This window comes from Pelobates fuscus, chromosome 9 (genome assembly GCF_036172605.1).
Source record: "Pelobates fuscus isolate aPelFus1 chromosome 9, aPelFus1.pri, whole genome shotgun sequence".
Taxonomy (NCBI): domain Eukaryota; kingdom Metazoa; phylum Chordata; class Amphibia; order Anura; family Pelobatidae; genus Pelobates; species Pelobates fuscus.
Window position 1 is genome coordinate 66,379,151 of NC_086325.1, and position 21,340 is coordinate 66,400,490.

General features: G+C 40.4%; 1 protein-coding gene across 1 annotated transcript in view; it reads left to right on the forward strand.

Annotated features, from left to right (window-relative positions):
• Positions 1-9,625, forward strand: part of GPC4 (glypican 4) — a 99,528-nt gene extending 89,903 nt beyond the window's left edge. Inside the window, exons 5-9 of the mRNA XM_063432043.1 lie at positions 6,101-6,231; positions 6,699-6,845; positions 7,203-7,333; positions 8,237-8,412; positions 8,500-9,625. Of these exons, the coding sequence (XP_063288113.1) occupies positions 6,101-6,231; positions 6,699-6,845; positions 7,203-7,333; positions 8,237-8,412; positions 8,500-8,723 (809 nt within the window). The 3' untranslated portion in view covers positions 8,724-9,625. The remainder of the gene's footprint in view (positions 1-6,100; positions 6,232-6,698; positions 6,846-7,202; positions 7,334-8,236; positions 8,413-8,499) is intronic.
• The last annotated feature ends 11,715 nt before the right edge of the window (positions 9,626-21,340 follow it).

A 21,340-nucleotide genomic window follows, 5' to 3' on the forward strand; every position in this document is an offset into this window, starting at 1 on the left:
CTATATTTGCTCCTAGCTTTTTTGCTTCAGCCAAGGCCAGTCTCCTCTTGTGAGGGGAGTTCAGGCCTTTGGCGTTAAGGGACATTATAGTTAAGGCCATAGATAGTGGAAGTATGTGCATCCAGCGACATCATTGCAAGTGCCTTTTGATAGGAGCCTAGATTAATACCTATACCGTCACTTAAAATTTTTATGACAATTGCCCATTTGGCCCTTGCGCCGTGCTTATTATGTGCGCCTGTGTGGTGCACTACCACAAACAATGTTGAGCGGTACCGGTATGGTAGAACATGAAAAGTTTTGAGATCTAGGGCATCACAGTATTTCCTATCCTTATAGCCTGAATGAACCTGTCCGCCAAGCCTATTTGGCACCTTATTGTTCATGCATATCCAATTAAGTACAACACAGCCCTTAGTGAATCTGAACCTGCTGGTATATGGTGCTATATCTCGTGACACCGGGGGGAGGGATACAAGGTGTACATAACAAACATAATGCCCTAGGGCAACTATATACATAAGGACAAACCAGGACATTGAGTCCACTGTCCAAATAAAAGTAAAAAGTTTCGGCCCTTCGGAGCCATAATGGGGGAGGGTAAATGTTGATTATGTGTGCCTGACCTCGCAGTTCTTAGTGCCCATTCTGCATGTTGACCTCCGGTCGCCAACGGTTAGTAAGACCTGCACTTTCAGGGGAGATAATTTCAAGGTCACGGCAACGGCCAGTAACGCCCTAAATCAAGAGTATTTAAAAGATTGGTGGAGCTATTAGCCTGTTGGATATCTTGACCTTCAGATACCGTCTGGCATAGAGATATACATACTTAACAATAAAAAAACGATAATAGCAATAACAGAAATAATAATAATGTTAACGGTATAGTTTTCTCACGTGTCCTCACGGATCACCGTCATGAAAGATCAAGGCTGCACTTGGCAGCTACGAAGGGTAAAGTCTCATTTGTTTCGTGCCACTTGAGTCCAGTCTTTAGTGATCTTCGTAGGTGATTTGTGCGTGATTTTAGTAGAATTGCCATCTTCTGGATATTCAATAGAGATGTCCCACTCCTTCAATAGCTTTACTCCTTCCGCCAGGGATCTGATCTGATGTTCCAAACCATTTTTCTTGATTATAATACGTGTGGGGTAGCCCCATTTGTAAGATATCTCAGAGTCTCGTAATGCTTTGGTGACAGGCATAAATTCCTTACGTTTCATTAAGGTGGCTGCAGATAAATCCATGAATAATTTAATCCCGTCATATTGAGCTGGCGTGTTGCTGGTAATTCGCGCCGCGCGCATTATGGCTTCTTTGGAGACAAAGTGATGCACTCGGGTGATAACATCTCTGGGCACAGATGGAGCTAGAAATTTGGGCCTTGGCAGCCTGTGCACTCGGTCCAAACATAGGTCCCGGTCCGAGAGTTCCGGACAGAGTGTTTTGAAGAAGTTGACAGTATATCTCTCAGTTCCGCGGGGCCTACTTCCTCAGAAATCCCCCTAATACGTATATTGTTACGTCGGTCTCGATCTTCTTGATCGGCTACCTTTGCTGTGAGATAGGTGAGTTTTTCTTCCATGGCGTCATAAGCACCTGCTAGGGAGTTGTGAGCAGCAATAATCTCTTCCGATTTATCTTCTAGTAGAGATGTGCGTTCCCCAATAGCCTGTATATCTGCCCTCACATCACGGGCTAGTTTGGAGAAGTCTGCCTGGAGCGATTGTTGTAAATCTTGTAGCAGTCTTTGAAGGGTCGATTCCGACGTTGGTATAGCAGTCCCTATTGAAATTGAGGTGCTGTCACTTCTATCTGAGCGTGCCGCGGGAGATGTTGGGCCGCCGGCGCCATTTTGAGAGGTCCGTCGCGGAGGTGTAAGTGCCGCGATTTTCATAGTTGCAGGGCGAATTTTGTTTTTTTTGGTTGTTCTTTGTGCCATGGCTATCTCGGGCGTCGTGTGGTGGTGTATGAGTGCTGGGTCAGGTCAGGAATTCTCTTCTAATCGCTGTTTAGTACGTACCCTCGCTGGAGCTAACAGCTCACACAACCATCTCCTCGAGCTGCCAGGCCACGCCCCCTGCAAGCTGCCATTTTAAATAGTAATTCTATGTTTTCATCCATGAGTTTCTGTAGCTATCCTTTAGAGATGAATCATTTTGGTTTAATTGGGAAGTCATCTTGGGGCATTCCTTAGTTTGTCTAAGTGGAGTCGATGCTGCATTAATAACCAATAACAATAGCAGTCCCATTGAGGAACTTTGCCAGAGATTTGATCGGAATCATGAAATCATTTACATTAAATGCATGAGCTATTAAACACATTATGGAGTCCTTTCTTTTGAAAGTTAATATATATAATACAAGTTTATACATATATATATATATATGTGGTGAAGCGTGTTACATTTAGTTACAATGGTTAAGGGTCTAGATCAGTGGTTCCCAAACGATTTAGGTTCAAAGCGCCCTTAATATTTCAATATTCCAAGTTAAAATAGTTTCCTAGGTGTGTATGTATATATGTGTATGTATGTGTGTATATATAATATGCGCAGCGGCATATACTGGACCCCTGTTCGGCAGAAATGCTTGCCGTTCAAGCGCAGATCCAGAACCTAATCTTGGGAGGGGCACTGGTAGAATATTTAAAGAAACAATACAGGCACAATAACCACTACATCACTTTGCAGTGGATATGGTGCCAGTAGTGCCCTCCCAGAGTAAGTGGTCAAACTGTTTAAGAACGGTTTGACAACTTACCTGGGATCTGCCAGGATAGGGGCAGTATCCGTGTGTGTGTGTTCCGTTGTGGGAACCGCTGGTCTAGATAAAAGTTGTTCAATTTGTGTTGGGATACCTCCAGTAATTTCTAGTTCCTGGAGAATGGGGTGCTGTCTCTGTACTCTGCTGAAAGTGCTAAAGTCTCTGTACAGATACTAGGTACATCTAGACATGCTATCATGTGAATGGCCAGCACTTCTGTACAAGATACTATGTATTTTAGACTTCAAGCTTACTGAATGAAATCTGGATATTTATAAGTTTTATGTCGTATGAATTAACGGTTATAAAACTTTGTATCGCCTATCTCTTTTTTTTGATTTGAATTTTTTTATTTTGTTCAAATCATAACGAGTAGGGGAGAGGGTACAGAATAAAAGAAGGAAGGGGAGGGAAGGATGTTAAAAACAACCTGCATGGCATACAATATTCAGTATTCCCAATTGATGCATTTCGAGGTACTGACAAAAGCAAGGCTGCAACTCAGGCATAATACAAATGTTGCCTTGTGTCTTGATACTGCTTACTGAGATTATCAGGTTGGTTACGTTCAGGATCAACAATTGGATCCGCAGCTTACAGCCCTTTTAATAGTCATGCAGTTGCGAGCATCTTGCTACAAATAATTATACATTGCAACTATAGAATGTTTGTGTCCCATATTGTCTTTCAGGCTAACATACACACAATAGTTACTCTATTACAAATTATCGTAGGGAGGTAAGAGGGGTACAGAAAGAGAAAGGGGGGGGGGTAAGTGAGGGGTGACAACACTCTACAGCTATACATTTCCCAAGCTATATGACATAGGATATACAATCCAGTCTAAGTTCTAGGTTTTGACACAAAACTTCCCTGTAGGCCTTTGGGGCCACCTGGTGCTAAGGCATTCTTTGGTGTAACAATCTACCCATGGTTGCCATGAGTTTGTGAAGGAATGGTAGTTTCCTGCTGTCTCTATGGCCATATGTGCATATGTATAGAATAACTGTATTTTCTCTGAGTTGGGATCTGGAAGGACACAACCGCTGTTTCCAGTGTAGGGCGATCAGGCTATGGGCCGCTAGTATGATTAATACTCCCATTTGCTTAGATGATTTAGATAGTTGGGAATAGACAAGTAGACGTATTAATTTTAATGTCTAGTAACCCCAGAGTTGTTAGGATGTGTGCCACTGACTCCCATAGTGGGGATATGGTTGGGCATTGCCACCAAATGTGAGACATGTTGCCTACAGCATGGTCACAGCGCCAACAGTTTTTGGGCATTGTGGGGTACACCTTGTGCAATTTATGTGGAGTGCAATGCCATCTGTAGATGAGCTTCCTATGTGCCTCTACGTGTGAGTAACATTTAGTGATACCCTTCAGCGAATTGATTGTCAACACCTTTAATAAAGAGGAGGGGTATATCAGGCACCACCTCTCTCAAAGCTTTATAGCAAACCGATAAAACCTTGGGATGCCTCCGTTTTTTTCCAACATCTATCATAAATGGTGGAGGCTACGGTTGTTAGCTGTGGGATGGTGTGTTCCTGTGTGTGTACGTGTGAGATGACTACTTTTTAGTTGAAGGTATTGAAATACATATGAGTTTGGCAATTGATATGTGTTTTGGAGATCTGGGAATGGTAGGATCTCTCAGTATTTGTATACATCGCCTATAGTGTATATGCCCTTGCTGATCCAGGAATTGAAGGTAAGCCAAGGAGACAGAGCTGTCAAAGCTGTCAGTGGTGTGCCATAATTATATTTGTGGGACCCTCCTAACTGCCTCCCTATTGGGTAATAGACAGTTGTGTGGTTGGCAACAAACGTAAAGGCTTCGGCCTCAGGTGCTTGGGTGTCCACATGATATCGGTTAATGTGGAGCCAGTCACTCGTGAATTCTCAATATCCACCCAATGTAGTATGCCCGTGCGTTCATTTATTTTTATTGCAGATTCTAACAGTGAAGCTTTGTGATACGCCATTATTTTGGGTAAGCCCTCTCCTCCCTGTGTCAGATGTTTCTGTATGTGTAAGAGTGTTATGCGGGGCCTATGATGATCCCAAATGAATGCGTTAATTATTTTCTGTAGGCGTTTGCCTAGGGAGATGGGCATAGGGAGGGGCAGCATCCTAAAGACATAGAGAAGTTTGGGCAGAATTACCATTTTAGTTGTTTACTCTTCCCAGCCATGTGGGCTTTACCGATTTTCCATTTTGAGAAGGTTGCAGTACATATGTTGGGCAAGGTTTTGTAATTCATATTAAAGATATTCTGTAGTGAGACTGTCAATTTAACCCCTAGATATGTCAGAGTAGACTTTCTCCAGTCAAACTGGTATCGGTGAGTGAGGTGTTGAACAGTGTTTGTTGGTAGACCAATCAGCAAGGCCTGAGTTTTTGATTGGTTTAGTTTGTAATGGGAAATGTTCCCATATTCCTGTAGTAATTGGATGGAGGCCTGGAACCATAGTGGTCAGCTGCTCTCGGGTTAGCAGGATATCCTCTGCAAACATTGAGAGGCAATAGCGGTCATTGCCTATCCTCACTCGCTGTAGTGGTGTCTGATTTTATTCGCCAATGGCTCCAGAGAGAGTATAAACAAGAAGGGAGAGAGGGCAACCCTGTCTAGAGCCCTTGGTGATATGGAATTTGGAGGAGAGAAACCCCGCATTGGAGACACAAGCTTCTGAGCGATTATAGAGTGCTAGGATTCCAGCTGTGAATGCCTTTAGAAATTTCGTGAGAACTTTCTCCATGTAGCGCCAATGAGCCTCTCTGCATATTCTCTGCATATAATGCCAGTAGAAGACCTTCTCTCTTTGACTCTTGCATGTGTGATATAATGTTCAATATTTTGCGCTTGTTATCTGACCCCTGCCTGTTGCGAACAAAGCCCGACTGATCTGTGTTAACTATACGTGGTATAAATGTTGCTGCCATTCTGTTTGCTAATATTTTGGCGTATAACTTCACATTTGCATTCAGTAGGGAGATGGGGCGGAAGTTTGGGTAGGTCGCCTATCTCTTTTAAATGTATGCAATTAATTTATAAAATGTTTCAAATTCAGGAAAAAAAAAAGGATTGCTGGCAATGGCCATATTGCTTTTTTTTAACAGGCTACAGTAGCAGATAAATCTTGAGAACAGTCATACACTGTGTAAATCAATATAGTTACAAGTGTTAGCATTCCGTGTGATGTAGCATTTGTGCCAGCAAAACATAATGACAGGTCTGTTCCACCATGGCAGTGGAACTTGTTTCAAAGTAATTTGAATGGCATTCACATTTTGCACATCTATTATATTCAAAACGTTTGTTTTATAGATGCCATGTTAATGGTAGCAGAGCGGCTGGAGGGCCCATTTAACATTGAAACTGTCATGGACCCAATTGATGTGAAGATTTCTGACGCCATAATGAACATGCAAGAAAATAGCGTGCAAGTCTCCGAAAAGGTATGTACACAAGAATTCAGATGGTCTAACCTGTAATAGACAGTAATGGAAAACTTGCTTATATTTTACCTTGAATAAACTTTTCACATGGTGAACATTACCTAGTCCGAGGATTTTTGATTAAAGCCTCAAACCTGCATAGAAAGTGAAAGGGCAGAGTGAACGCTAGCCAACTTTGGGGATTGAACCGTTCGTTACTGTAAAATGCTGCCCGGTACCACCTTCACACCATTATAAATTCATTGCAATGATGCTATGGTACTATGGTGGTCCTTTAACATAGCGCTAGATTTTGCTAGTTTTGCCATGTTAAACCAGAAGAATGTAAAATCTGGCTTACGTAGTTTGAAGAAGCAAAGCAATATAAAACAAATCAGCCTTGTGTTTGAAAAAAGTTCAGACTTTGGCAGATTGTTACCTGACCGTTTCAATGCATTCTTTTCAAATCTGTACCATTACCTTTAAAGGTGTTCCAAGGATGTGGCCAGCCAAAACCTCTTCCTCCAGGAAGAACTGCCCGTTCGGCTTCAGATGTAGGATTCAACTCTCGCTTTAGATCCTATGCTCCCGAAGAAAGGCCAACAACAGCTGCTGGTACAAGCTTAGATAGACTGGTAAGCTTTTGTTTTCTCATACAAATTAATGATGCCTGTTGGACTTTTTTTGTATTTTTTTTAGATTATTAAACACAGTCCACTGTACATGTGCTTGCACAGCTGTGCCTCTCTATTTCTTTTCCTGTAGTTAATATCCTCAAGTTTTTTGAGTGACCGTGAAACTATGATCCAGTGGCTTACAAGATAAAAGGATATAATCTTCTGGCTGATCCAGACTTGAAACCATTTTGCATGTTTCCTTCATACCAGGGCCTGATCTAATATTTTGAATACCCAGTTGAACTGTTTAGCAATTTATATTTGCGCAGATATATAATCGTATGCAAATCCTCCAATGATATCTTTTGTCTGCAGGTGGCAGATGTTAAAGAAAAGTTGAAGAATGCTAAAAAGTTCTGGTCCTCCCTGCCTGGAAGCATTTGTAAGAATAACTGGACATCGGGAGCCAATGAAGATGACTGTTGGAATGGAAGCGACAAGAGCAGGTTGGTGTGATGATTGTGTTTTTTTTGTTTTTTTTTTTGTTTTTTTTTTCTTGAAAAAGATTTGGGGTTAGGGTTTTTCAAGTTCTAAAAGTAGAGGAACACTCAATGAAATTAGTAAAATGTTCCTACCACTTGCTGCATTTTTAGAATTTAGTGCCAGATTTTACATTTGAATGTACTCCCCAGTTGAGCTCAGAAGAAGCTTGGCATTTTGTGATTCTGTTGTACATGCTATGCTATGTTATGATGCATACTTTTTATGTAAAATGTATTGTTTATGAAAAATTTTCTTTACTTGTATTGAGAATGGGTAATGACTTGTTGCTTGAAGGATAATATGCAGAAATGGTATGAGCTATTAGACATATTTCTGGGATTCTATTTACTTTTTATGGAATAAAACCTGTTGAAACATCCTGTTGATATATTCAGGACTTAATTCCCCTTGACTACATATTGCAGCGCATCCTAGCACATCCATCTTGCATTGTTAAGAGCTTCTACAAGTGCTATTCATGAAATGGGTACATTTAGATTTGGTTTTAAACTTAAAGGGTAGCTGTCATTCCATGTACAACTTTTCCAGTAGCATTAAATTCTATATCTATACATTGTGCTAGCAAATGTATAGATTTGGAGAAAAACACATTTCGGAAAATTGATTCTATGTCGAATAAAATGACTGACATGTTAGAGCTCTGCAATTATTTTGGCAAATCAACAAAATAGGGTAACTCAAAGGATGTGTACAAGGATAAGAAACCTGCTCACACCAAATCCTGTGCAAATTCATAGGTTGTGGTGCATGGAACATCCCTGTAAACGAATGCGATATCTGTGACCCCAAAATATTGAATTCTATTATTGACATGCAAAGAATAATGGTTGATGTTTTTGTTTCAGGTACTTGTATGCCGTGATGGGAAACGGCTTGGCGAATCAGATCAACAACCCTGATGTTATAGTCGATATCACAAGGCCTGACATGGTGATCCGTCAGCAGATCATGGCGTTACGTGTAATGACAAACAAAATGAAGAACGCCTACAATGGGAACGATGTGAATTTCATTGATATAAGTAAGTATTGTTTCGTCAAAATAATTTCTTGCTCAAAGAGAGCTGTAAGGACAAGCACTCTAAACATTTTCCACTTGGGCTTTGCAGGTGACGAGAGCAGTGGGGAAGGAAGCGGCAGCGGTTGTGATCCTCAGAAGTGTTCCGGAGAATTTGTGTTTAACAGCACAGATGAGCCTAATATAAACACAAAAAAGCACAAGCCAGTGGGTGACAATAGAAAGGAAGAACAGCCCAGCGCAGCTTCCACCAGCACTGTCTCACTACTAGTCCTGCTTCTCAACACCTTGGTTTTGCTGAGGCAATTGAGATAATGAAAGTGGATTTTATGCTATAGCGAAGAGACTAATTTTCTCAATATGGAACTGCACCTTTTCTACATTTTTACCATCAATTGACTCGTCTTTTTAAGTTAACGGACAAAGGTGTGCCATTTCTACTATGTTGCCACTGGTTCAAGTTGGATCCACCTGTAACCCACAGTATCATTGGGGTGGGATATGGACTTTAATGACCTGTCCGGTTTAATGTGGCAGACAAAACATGTATATACAGATTTGTAGGTAGCTTTGCATTATTGTTTTATCACATTTCCATACAATTAATACTATGGTCACACCTTGGCATGTAACAATTATGCTTTTTTTTTTATTGAAATATCTGTACAGAAGCTATTTTTATTTATCATTGTAACCAACTTCTTTGAGAGGAAAAAAATGACCAAGCAGTCAGCAACATATGCTTCTTCGAGTTAAGATTTCAGTTATATGGCAATACTGCACTTGCTCGATCTCAAAATTGGTTTCAACTAGTACGAATTGCAATGACTTATTTGGTACGTTGACCAAGTGTTTGGGCTAAATCCACTGCTACACAGTAATAATACTGGCTACAATAACAATAGTACAGCTTACTTAATGCAAGCAAAGAGGCCTTTGATAACAGTAAAAAAATAAGTCTGTTTTAACCTGTTTTTATCACTGTATGTAATAGATCCTTATTTTTGTCATTTTTATATTTTTCTGTGTGCTTCTAAACACCCCAAAAAAATCACTCAGATGCAACATTAGGATTTTCATTAATTTGGTGTATGTGTGTTCATGTGCGCGTGTGATTTTGTGTGTTACCAAGTTGTACTAAATAGTGATACTGTTGACAACGATGTGAATGACTGCTTCTTCTGGGTGCCATGCTATTAAATTGTTTCAAGAAGACAGTCATTTGTGGGTCATATTTTTTTCTCTGAACAGTGGCATTGTTTATTTTTATACACACTTTTATACTTGCAATATTAAATCTTTATTTTTTTTTTTTTTATTCTTGCTTGTATAGCACCACCATAGGGCATATAAGCGTGACTAACACATTGCAAATTAATAATATTGCAGACATCCTACCTAGACATTTCCACTCAACTTATCAATTGCTAGAGGTGTTGTCCAGGTTTTTAATACTACACAACACAACAAATGTTCTCATGTTTCCCCTAATGATGTACTGTTTGCAGTATCTTTAAAATTAGCGTTCAGATACAAATTTCAATTCATTATCAGCTCAGGGTAATTTATTTGCTTTATAATGGTACTTAAATGTGTCTATTATAAACTGGATTTCAAATCTAAAGTGTCCATATCAGTTACATCAACTCGTATAATTTTCAGTTCTGCTCCATAGTCTGAATTCAAAATTTTACTTATTTACTTGTAAAAATGAAAAAAAAAAAAAAAAATCTTTCATATAATGTATTTTTGATTTGTTTTCGTATTTTCTTTTCTTTTTTTTTTTGTAAAAAATTTAGTAAAGCTTACTTTTACAGTTACAAGAAGTTGACATTTTGCGTATTTGTCTAAATGTATTTTATATCTAGAATAAAAAGGAACAGATTTGTAGAGTTAATTCCCAAATGTATTTACTAGTTTTGCCATAGAATATTCAATTTTAAACCCACATATTTTGAGGGGTAATTTCTTTAGCCATTATTTATTAAAACATAACAGAATGGTTCATCTGGAAATTACTTGTTTGTTTGTTTTCCAGGAAAAAGGAAAAAAATAAGCTTGTGGAAGAAAGAACAGTTGTAAATAGTTTTAGTGAGGATGTGAGATGCAGGAAAATGTGCCCATATTTTGTAACTACCTCAATTCTGAGGAATTTCCTTTTTAGCTTTGAGGCCATTACTTTTAGTAGGAATGAATCTGGGTTCCATAATGTAACTAGAAAACGTATCCCTATAGACCTTATAAGATTGCTTTTCATTTAAAGTATTGAACTTTTTCCAGCTGTTTTTCTTTAGTCCATGTACTCTAACTTCGTAGATTTTCTTTTTGCACTCTCCTCTGGTAGAAATGGTTTGCAGCAACCCAAATGTTTGCCCTCTATACAAACTAAAGCTTTGATAGTTTGGCATGACTTCAAAGTATTTCCATCCGATTCAGTATTGACATAGTTATGATGGCTCTTTAGAACTGACATTTTCAAAGAGTTTTGCATTTTTGTTATTTTGAATGAAGCAAATTTTTTTTTATTTATTTTTTCTATGATTTCCAGAGATATTGTTTGCGTAAATATTCTGGTTTCAATTCCGATTGGCAACTAAAAAAAATATACACACACACTTTTTCCTTTTTTTTTATTTTTTTGAGGCAATAGTGGTAAATTGATCAGATTTCCCAAGACATCTCTAAATATGTATTCTGCTATAAATGAGTTAGACGTTATGTATACAATATTTTAGCCTGACTGCTATTAATATGCAAACATTTTATCTTGACAACGGTTCCTGGTCAGTGTAAGGAATTTAATTTTGTATTTGCTAAAACCTGGGACCATTGTAACAAAAAAATAAAAAAAGTATAAATGTATTTCATAACATAAGGATTTTGGAAAATTACATGAATATTGAAGTATGTGTAAATCAAGGATACGAGTAGTATGTGCTAGGACATAAATAGGCTTGTGCGAATGGGTTTTACGCTGTAGACAAGTTATGGAGGCAAAACAAATGTTTTGAAACGGCAGAAAGATCTTAAAACCCCAAATCTACTAATATTATATATAATTTTTTTCTAATTATAAAGATCTATTTCCATTGTCAATAAGTAAGATCCTAAGATATGTACTATTTTTTTTTCCATGACTAATAATCTGCTTAGCTTTGATTTAAGGGGTGTTGCAGGATTATTTGAAAATTGATTTCTCACCAACCTTAGTAACAGGAAGACATACTCCAGCTCTTGATATTGGGTAAATGTAACTCACTGGAAAACAAGAATTTATAGAATTTAATGGCATTAAGATCATTAGACTATATCTCATGTGTACCCTTACAATCCAGGTTCTCAAAACAGGTTCCCATTCCAAAAGCTAGTCTGCAAACCCAGACACACATTTGGATCTTTCCTAGACCTTATAAATAATCTCCATGTCTAAATATGTCTATATTTATTTAAGCTATGAAGGAAAGTGCAAGTAGTTGTATATTAATCTATGATTAAATTTGTTGTGAATATAGAATTGTACACACATATACTTCACATACATATATATGTTCTTTAAAAATCTTGCCAATAGACAATGAGACAATTACTTTTTCATAGGGCTGAATTCTCCGTGAACATGGGAGATCTACATCTCAGTTAATTTATCTGGCTATGTATAGATTTTAATACGGTTTATGGATGTATTATGTTCCCAAATTACATCTTGAATTGGTAAACAGAGCAAAATATAAATACGGCATTGTAAAACGCTTGACACATGAAAACATGTATGTGTGTGTCCTCCTTAAAGCCTTGTGAGGACGTTCTTCTAGATGTGTATGTGTATATATCTGTTTATGCAGATTAGTTAAATATGATGTGTCTGTAATCCATCAATAATTTTACCCCATTTGCTGTGTAAGGGGCAATGCTGGCCTTCTGAACAGCTACATTGTACGTTATTAAATCACTGGTTGTTCAGCCTTTTTAAAAAAAAAATATAAATATATGTAAAAATGTGCCTTTTAACAATAGCTTTTTTTTTTTTACGCATCACTGGCTATTAAACTAAATCATTTGTAGAAACAAGCCATTGTTATATCTATTGTACAGAGATGTGGGCTGGCATATAAATATTTGTGGTAAGCTATAAAGCCATCATTTTTTTTTAAAGTAAATATTAAATTTAGTTTTGTTAACAAAATTTTATAAACATTGGGATACCGTCAACATTTTGCTGTTCTAATCTCAAACTCCGCAACCACAAATGTGAATTGTGTTGAAACCATAGTAACCTTCCCTTGACCTTCTCCCCCTTTAAATAAGAGACATGCACTAAAATAAACTGAAAGTTGTATTCTATGTCCTTACACGCTTATATTTGCAGCTGAATCAACTTTTGCCTAATGTCTTTGCACAAACCAAAACCTGACACAGTTACATAGTAACTATAAAAGTAGGGCAGACAGCCTTTGCAGGGTTTTGTTTTTACATTTATTTTTTTTCTTAAATTTTTTTTTTTTTTTTTGTTATATGGACAAAGTTATAAGTTGTCATAGATGGCTGGAAGTAAATGAATGTGTTGGTAATTGCTAAATTATATATATATGTATGTAATTATATATGGGCTCTGTTTCAAAGTAGGGCCCTTAGCTTTCATTTAGAGATCGATCATGCTTTGCCATTTATCTATATTTTGTTTTGTAAATTTAAAGTGGTCTTCTTCAAGACAAAGTTATAGTCAGACACGTGTGCCTCCATTATGTTGGTGAAAAAGCTGCCGGTTTTGATCAGACACTAAACCTTTGTTGAAATTGAAAGAATATACATCATTTTGTAGGTGCAATTGCAACAGAGAACATATCTTTTGGATTTACCTTGTTTTCGGCGTCCATTCATTATTTCATAGAATGTTCACTAAAGAAGATTCTTGGCAAATCGTCTTTCTATAGCCAAAGATCTCGTGGATTTAAAGACATAATGTGGCTGATACCTAATAAAATAATACTTTGTATGTAGAAATAGCGTTTAAAAAAAAAAAAAAATTAAAATGTCATGGTATCTCCTGTGTAAAACAAATTGAAAGCTTATAACATGTCCCACTTATTTGGATATTTCATTGACTTTGTGTCTGTTAATTGGTTGTAATTCACATTTTGTACAATCTTGTTTCATTGTCTGCATTAAATACTCAGACATTATGTTCCACAAACAAAATTTTCAATAAATTAAAGCGAACAAAAGCTATTTTTGGAGTTGTTTTTTTTTGGGGGGGGGGGGGGGATTTCTTTTTTTTTTTTTTTTTTTTTTTCCTACTTGGTGGAGGGGCAAGATTTTTGCTGGGTATTTTCTTTATATTTTGCATTATTTACATTTTTAATATAATGAATTTGCGTAAACTAAAGAGTTGAGATAGAGCCCTGAATACTAACAGTGACATCAGGTTGTAATGACAAAACGGCGTCATGCTAGGGATTATTGTGAGCACTCCCTAAGTTAAGTGGCCCCATGTGTACATTGCACATTTTAAGCTGCCTACTATTTTCTGACTTCGTTCCTTTTTAATTAAACAATAGATCGCCTCAGTGGTATCCTCTCGAGTTTTTGCTAGGCGTGTAAGAGATTGTGATGTTTAAAGGTAACTATCAAACCTGCTAGGCTAGGTTAGCATGTAATAGGGTCGGTCGTTTTCGGTATTTATGCGTCTAGATGGGCTTGTAGTATTGCGTTGGATGAGATCAGGGAAGTTCTGAAAAGGGGTACGGCTCGTTCTGCGCATTACTCAAAGCGATAGGTAACTAATTGGATTCGTTTTAAAAAAAAAAGTCACAAATATATATAAATAACTAACAGAAATAGATAGCATAGTGAGGCTTCACTACTGTTTACAGGTGTAGGCAGGTCGGTCGCACATCTCAAACATTGCACATGCAATTTAGTTGTGTTGTGCTATACAGTGTGGGAGGTTAGGTAACATTAGCTTGCAGGTCCTCCAGCTGTCGTGTAAAGTCTGTCATGGGTCGCTCGGGGATAGTCGCTGTGCCAGACATTGTGAAGGTTGTGAGCGTATGTGAGGGGGGACCGTACCTATCTTAGCTTACGTTAGTCTGGGACTTGTGTTTCCGTCATGCCCTCCATTGGCCAGTACCCCATTGCTGCAAGGCAGGCTTGTGTCTGGAGGTGTGTTGAGGTGTGTAAGTTGGGTGATCTGGTGTGTATGTGTGGTCCGGTGTGTTGTAGTGTATATTTTTGTGTCCCCCGGCAGCTCCTTGAATGGTGCGTGTCCATGTCTGGTCATTTGTGTGGTGAGTGTGCGTGAGTGGGTTATAACTCGTCACCGCTGGTAGGTGTTAGGGGGTAGTAAAGCTATTATACGGCCCTTCATTTGGGAATGAGTCTGTCTATGGGTCTCGTGAGGTCAGGAGGGGTCATGGCCCTGCTGTGCCCTAGGGGGGGGGGGCACCACCCTGTAATTCAGGCATATACATTACAAGTCCAAGGAGAAATCTGTGTTTCTTGTAGGTGTCTCAGGGGTGTCTGTTGGGGTGTCGTTCATTCAGCTTCTGAGGATTGTACAGTCCTTGGTGTGTCGCACGTATTAGGTGGTGACCGCAGCGTAGGACACAGGGGTTGAGCCTCTTGGGATAAACGGGTTGGTTTTTGTCGGGTCCCAATTATGATCTGATGTGGTCGGGTGAGGGAGTCCTGTGGGATGCCCAGAGTCCGCAGAAGGTCTGGTGCGCCCTGGGTGTCGTGGATCAGATGGGAGTCCTTTCCTTGTTGTACGCTGAGAGTCCTGGGGTTCCGCCATTTGTAGCTGATTCCGTTTTGGTGGAGCAGAGAGGTGAGTGGTCGAAGCGACCTGCGCCAGGCCAGGGTGCCGTTAGACAGATCGGCGAAGAAGGTCAGTCCCCTGTTTTCAAACTGCAGTGGGGTTTTGCCCCGTAGGGCCGTGAGGATCATTGATTTATCTCTACCAGTGCGGAATGTGACTATGGTGGCTGAAGGCGGTGCCCTGGGGGGTTTAGGGATCCGAAATTGGTCCGCAGGGGTGATGGCTTCAGGCTGTCCATGTGGCAATATGGCTGCTATTATGCGCTGTATAACGTGCGGCAGTTCGGACTCGTCTGGGAGCCCTCTAACTTTCAAGTTTTGCCTTCTCCTGGTGTCCTCTTGTGTCGCAAAGAGGCGTTCATATAGCTGGTTCTGCCCTTGTAAGTCCTGTACTGCTTTTTGTAAGGACGACAGGTTCTGCTGGTGGCTTTGTGAAGATGCCTCCAGCGTGCTGATGCGGCCTGTCAGGCCCTGTATTTCTCTCCTGAGGGCATGTACACCTGTCAGTATATTCTTTTGAAGATCTGCCAGTAGGGCTTTCAGTACCCCTGTGGTTACCAATTCAGTGTCGGTACCTGTCTCTTGGGGCCTGGTCTTCTGTGGTATGGCTGGGGCTGGTAGGTAGTCGTCCTCAGTGTCTCCGGAGAGATCATCAGAAAAATCAGAGCAGCCGCCATATTGGGCTCCGTCGTGCTTGCCTCCACATATCTCCGATCATCAGCCCAGAGGTAGTGATACCGGAGAAACTGACGGAAGCGAAGCACAGAGAGATGGACACAGGTTTCTTCAGGAAGGAAGAGATTCTTTATTGGATCACCGATCGGGACTCAGAGGGACTAACGTCACCAAAATACAGCAAGTTCTGAGCCCCGGACAATAGTGCAGGCTCCTTATATAGGCACATAACTCCTCCCATATTAAGCTCCACCCGCACATTCTCTTAACCAATCAACACAAATAAGAATTAACTTCCTGTTTGACCGCATGGCCTGTCCAGCACAATGGAGGAGGGGAATACTATATCCTGTATTCTTGCACATGCTCCGTACACTACTGATCGTATCTTGCCTCGTGCAACCAACTGATCGATACGTCAGCATATGCACGTACACATGCCACGTTGTAATCTCGGCCTACTAAATTTATTTTTACCGAGATTCCACCACATTCCCCCCTTTGATGCCTCTTGATATTTCACAATTACTTGAGGCATCACTTAACCTTAGTTTGCATACACCGCAAGTTACCTTGAACCAGACCAGACTTATCTTATGATGTGAATCTTCAACACTCATCTTCCTGCATTGGTTCTCCCTGATCTAGAGCCTCATATTTATAAATTGCCATTATCTGTGCAGCAGCCTTCCTCTCTGCTATATTTTCTATCAGGCTTTGCACAGACCTAACTACTAAGGGTATAAGACACGGCAGGAGTAGACACAACATTAAAATCAATAGGACTCCACCTACCACTGCCTTAAGCCCTCCAAACCACTCATACCAGCTACCAAACCAACTACTTGGATTGTACCCTTTCCATACCTGAGTAGGCACATGCGCTAGTTTAACCATATGGCTAGTAAGCTCAGCTATTGCTTGCCCTTCGTCATCTATTTGAAGACAGCAATTGCTCAGGTTAAACTTCCCACATACACCTCCCTCTACTGCCAAAAGGTAATCCAAGGCTAATCTATTCTGGTAGACTGCTGTCCTCATCCTGGTATTATGCTTCGCTAGAAGATTGAGCGCTTGTGATGTCTCGTTAGTAATGATCTCAACCACAGCCTGTAATTTTATAATACGGTTGAGCATATAAATAGGGGTTCTATAACCAAAGGTACCATCTTCTGCCCACGTGGCTGGCCCATAATAATCTATAATACGCTGGGGAGGCCATTCATTATCTTCCCAGGCGCCTATCTCTATGGGTCCCCTTTTCTTCCTATGATTCACATCATACACTTTAACACCTAAAGTCTCACCTGTTTCAATAGGTAACAAGAAGAAGGATGGTTTAAGCATACCCAACACACATGCCCCTTCCCAGTCCTGTGGCAACTCCGAATAGGCTTTCTTACCACAGATCCAGTACAAATTTGCTGGGGCTCTCCAGGTAGATGTGATGGATAGGTCAAACCACACATCCTTTAAATTGGCGTATCTAGCAAACGGGTTAGATGGTTCTGAGACATTTGAAGCCGACCACCAAGTTGTATTCTTTGTATCATCATCATCATAAGCTTTTTGCCCTAGACAAGTTAATTCTCCTACAGAAGTATTATACATCATTCCTTTCCTTGCTATGCAAACATAACCTATGATGGAGGTCTTTAATCTCCACTCAGATTTACCTCTAATACTCATATGATAATCGGCTTGTGTAGATATTAGTTGGACAACTGCCTCAGAACCGGACATTACCTCCTTTGCTTCCCAAGGCCATTGGTCTCCCATGTTAGTACCTCCACACACATAGCAGTTGGTAACATTAAGACTACCGGCAATACTTTCAGCTAAATCAATGAACAGGTTTTTAGCATTATGGGGGATCTTATTATCTATACTCATCTCTTCATAAAAGGAATGATATACTTGATGAGTTTGGGAGGATACTGTATCAGTCTCTATCCCTATAAACAATACTGTCCCAGGATCTAAACCCGTCCCATATATTTGAAACCCAAATAAATTACCATATGTATCTAAGAACTTGTCGGGGTTATTTATAAGTATATGGACTGGATTGCATTCCATAGACTAACAATATGGGCTGGTAGGCAACTTAGTCACAATCATGTCCTTGTCTACTGTCTGTCCCCAAGTTGCCCACCCCACACAAGACCAATATGGGCAAAAGTTATAATCTCTATTTGGGCATCTAGGACTCACATATTTATTTTTACTACTGGGACAAATATATTTATCGTTAGACCCATACGTCCTCTCCCATCTAAGATCCCCACATACATTCCACGGCTTTCTACCACTTGATATCGCCTTACATGCATCAAATAGCAGAACACCCGAAGAATGTACGGATTCTAACACCGTCTTATTAATTAGGGTCCCCTGAGGATCTCCATTCCTGAGAGTCAACCAAATTGTACGAGGTTGATACTCCGGACTGAAGCACTTAGGTTCTCCTACTCCTAAATGGCACACACTATATTCTATATTAAGGTATCTACATCTGGATACATCTCCTTTACACTCGTATTGTGAATGCCAAATTAGGGTTTGGGAAATATGGTTACCTGTTCTTGTAGTCTTAATGCATACCTCACAGCTAGGAGTGTCGGTACCTCTACCTTCCTGAATATAAAAACACACATAAATAAACATTATCATAAACACATCTTTCGTCGTCATCCTCAGTCTTCGTCCGTGCGAAGGCACCTCAGCTTCCAGGATGTAAGGTCTGCAGGGAATGGAGTTCTGCTCGTCTTCACAGGAGTCCCTTCGAGACTTTCCTGGCTTATACACTATATGTCGGTGAGCGGACAGGCTTTATTATGGCCGTCTAAACACTCACTTCACCAAATCTCTGTAACAATAAAATTTGTAATCCACAAAGTTCCTCGTTACTCCGACTGAGTCGTGCGTTTTAACCGGATCTTGCAGGGATTCTCTGGATCTGCTGTAACTTGCCAAGAATCGACTGCTGCTGGTTTAACCCTGGAGTGATGTATCCACGGAGTCACTTCGGCTACTTTTATCGCTGTAGGGGTAGACAAAAGAACAACATAAGGACCTCTCCACTTGGGCCCTAACGGTACATTATTCCACTCTTTAATCCACACTTGATCTCCTGGATGGTAACTATGAACTGGGGGATAAATATTCACAGGTAATCTATCTTGTACCCATTTCTGTACCTCCTCCATAGTCTTACCCAACTCTAGAACCTGCTGCCGGGTAATTCCTTCTCCCAACTGACTCAAATCCCCCCTTAAGTTACCAAGTACGGGAGGTGGTCGCCCATACATGATTTCAAAAGGAGAGAGGCCCATCCTTCTGGTAGGGGTACTGCGGATTCGCAATAGAGCTATGGGTAAGAGAACGTTCCACTTAAGTTGGGTTTCCTGACACATTTTAGCCAACTGATTCTTAATAGTTCTATTCATTCTCTCTACCTTACCAGAACTCTGGGGTCTATATGCAGTATGAAGCCTCCACTTTATACCAAGCATATGAGTCAGTTGTTGTAGGCATTGATGAACAAAAGCTGGACCATTGTCCGATCCTATAGAACAGGGTAGTCCATATCGGGGTATTATTTCTCGTAGCAGGAATCTCACAACTTCTCCTGCTTTCTCTGTACGAGTAGGACATGCTTCTACCCAGCCTGAATAGGTGCACACAATTACCAGCAGGTAACGATGTCCACCCGATTTAGGCATCACTGTATAGTCTATTTGTAGATCGGACATGGGGAGTCCCCCCATAAACTGGACTCCTGGTGGCTTTACTGGTCCTTGTCTTGCATTATTTTTAGCACACGTTACACATCTTCGTACAATGGCCTGAGTCAAGTTGGACAATCTTGGTATGTAGAAATGTTTTCTGAGAGATTCTTCTGTACTGTCTCTCCCAGAATGTGTCCCGTTGTGATAATTTTGGACAATTTCTACCGCTAGTGATGCTGGAATGACTATTCTTCCATCTTCTAACTGATACCATTTGTTCTCCAAGTACTTTCCAGGTTCAGTCTTTAACCACTCCTCTTCTTGAGCTGTATAAACTGGAGTCCATTGAGACAGTGGAGTTGGTATAAGAGCAGCTATATGCCCCACATATTCCTGTCTTCCCGATTCAGCGGCGCGCTTAGCTGTACTGTCTGCCATCCGATTTCCTTTAGTTACATCACCATCTCCTCTCAGATGCGCTCGACAATGTATGATACCGACTTCTTTCGGCTCCCACACTGCTTCCAATAGTTGTAGGATTTCAGCTGCATATTTGATTTCTTTGCCTTCTGAATTCAATAGTCCTCTTTCTTTATACAAAGCTCCGTGGGCATGAGTGGTTAAAAACGCATACTTGGAGTCCGTGTAGATGTTCACTCTTAAACCTTCAGCCAATTGTAACGCTCGTGTTAGTGCTATCAATTCTGCCTTTTGTGCTGATGTTCCTTTCGCCAGTGGCCGAGCTTCTATCACCTTGTCTATTGTTGTTACTGCATATCCTGCATAGCGGATCCCTTCTTTCACATAACTACTGCCGTCGGTATAATATTGAACATCGGGGTTCTGGATGGGAAAATCACGAAGATCTGGTCTACTTGAAAATACTTCATCCATTACTTCCAAACAATCATGTTGACTTTCAGTAGGTTGTGGCAAAAGGGTAGCTGGATTTAATGTGTTTACAGTCTCTAAATGCACTCTTGGGTTTTCACACAACATTGCTTGATACTTGGTCATACGGCTATTACTAAACCAATGATTTCCTTTGTAATCCAACAACGTCTGTACTGCATGTGGGACTCGTACATAAAGTTCTTGACCCAGAGTGAGTTTATCGGCTTCAGCTACTAGCAGGGCGGCTGCAGCTACGGCTCTTAGACAAGGTGGAAGTCCGCTGGCCACTGCATCCAGTTGCTTAGACATATAGGCAACAGGTCTTTGCCATGATCCCAAGTACTGTCAATACTCCCACAGCCATTCTTCTTTGCTCATGTACATACAGGTAGAATGGTCGTGTGTGATCAGGTAGACCTAATGCTGGGGCACTCATCAAAGCCTTCTCCACATCTTCAAATGCCGTTTGCTGTTCTTGAGTCCATAAGAAGGGGTCGTGCTCTGTACCTTTGATAGCTGCATACAGAGGTTTTGCCAGTATCGCGTAGCTGGGAATCCATATCCTACAGAAGCCTGCTGCCCCCAAGAATTCTCGCACTTGTCTTCTATTCTTGGGTATTGGTATTTGGCACACAGCTTCTTTTCTCTCTGGCCCCATAATTCTTTGACCTTCAGAGATATGGAATCCCAGATATTTGACAGTTGGCAAACACAACTGAGCCTTCTTTCTAGACACCTTGTATCCTGCCTTCCAGAGAATGTGTAGTAGATCGTGCGTTGCTTGCTGACATATTTCCTTTGTAACTGCTGCTATCAACA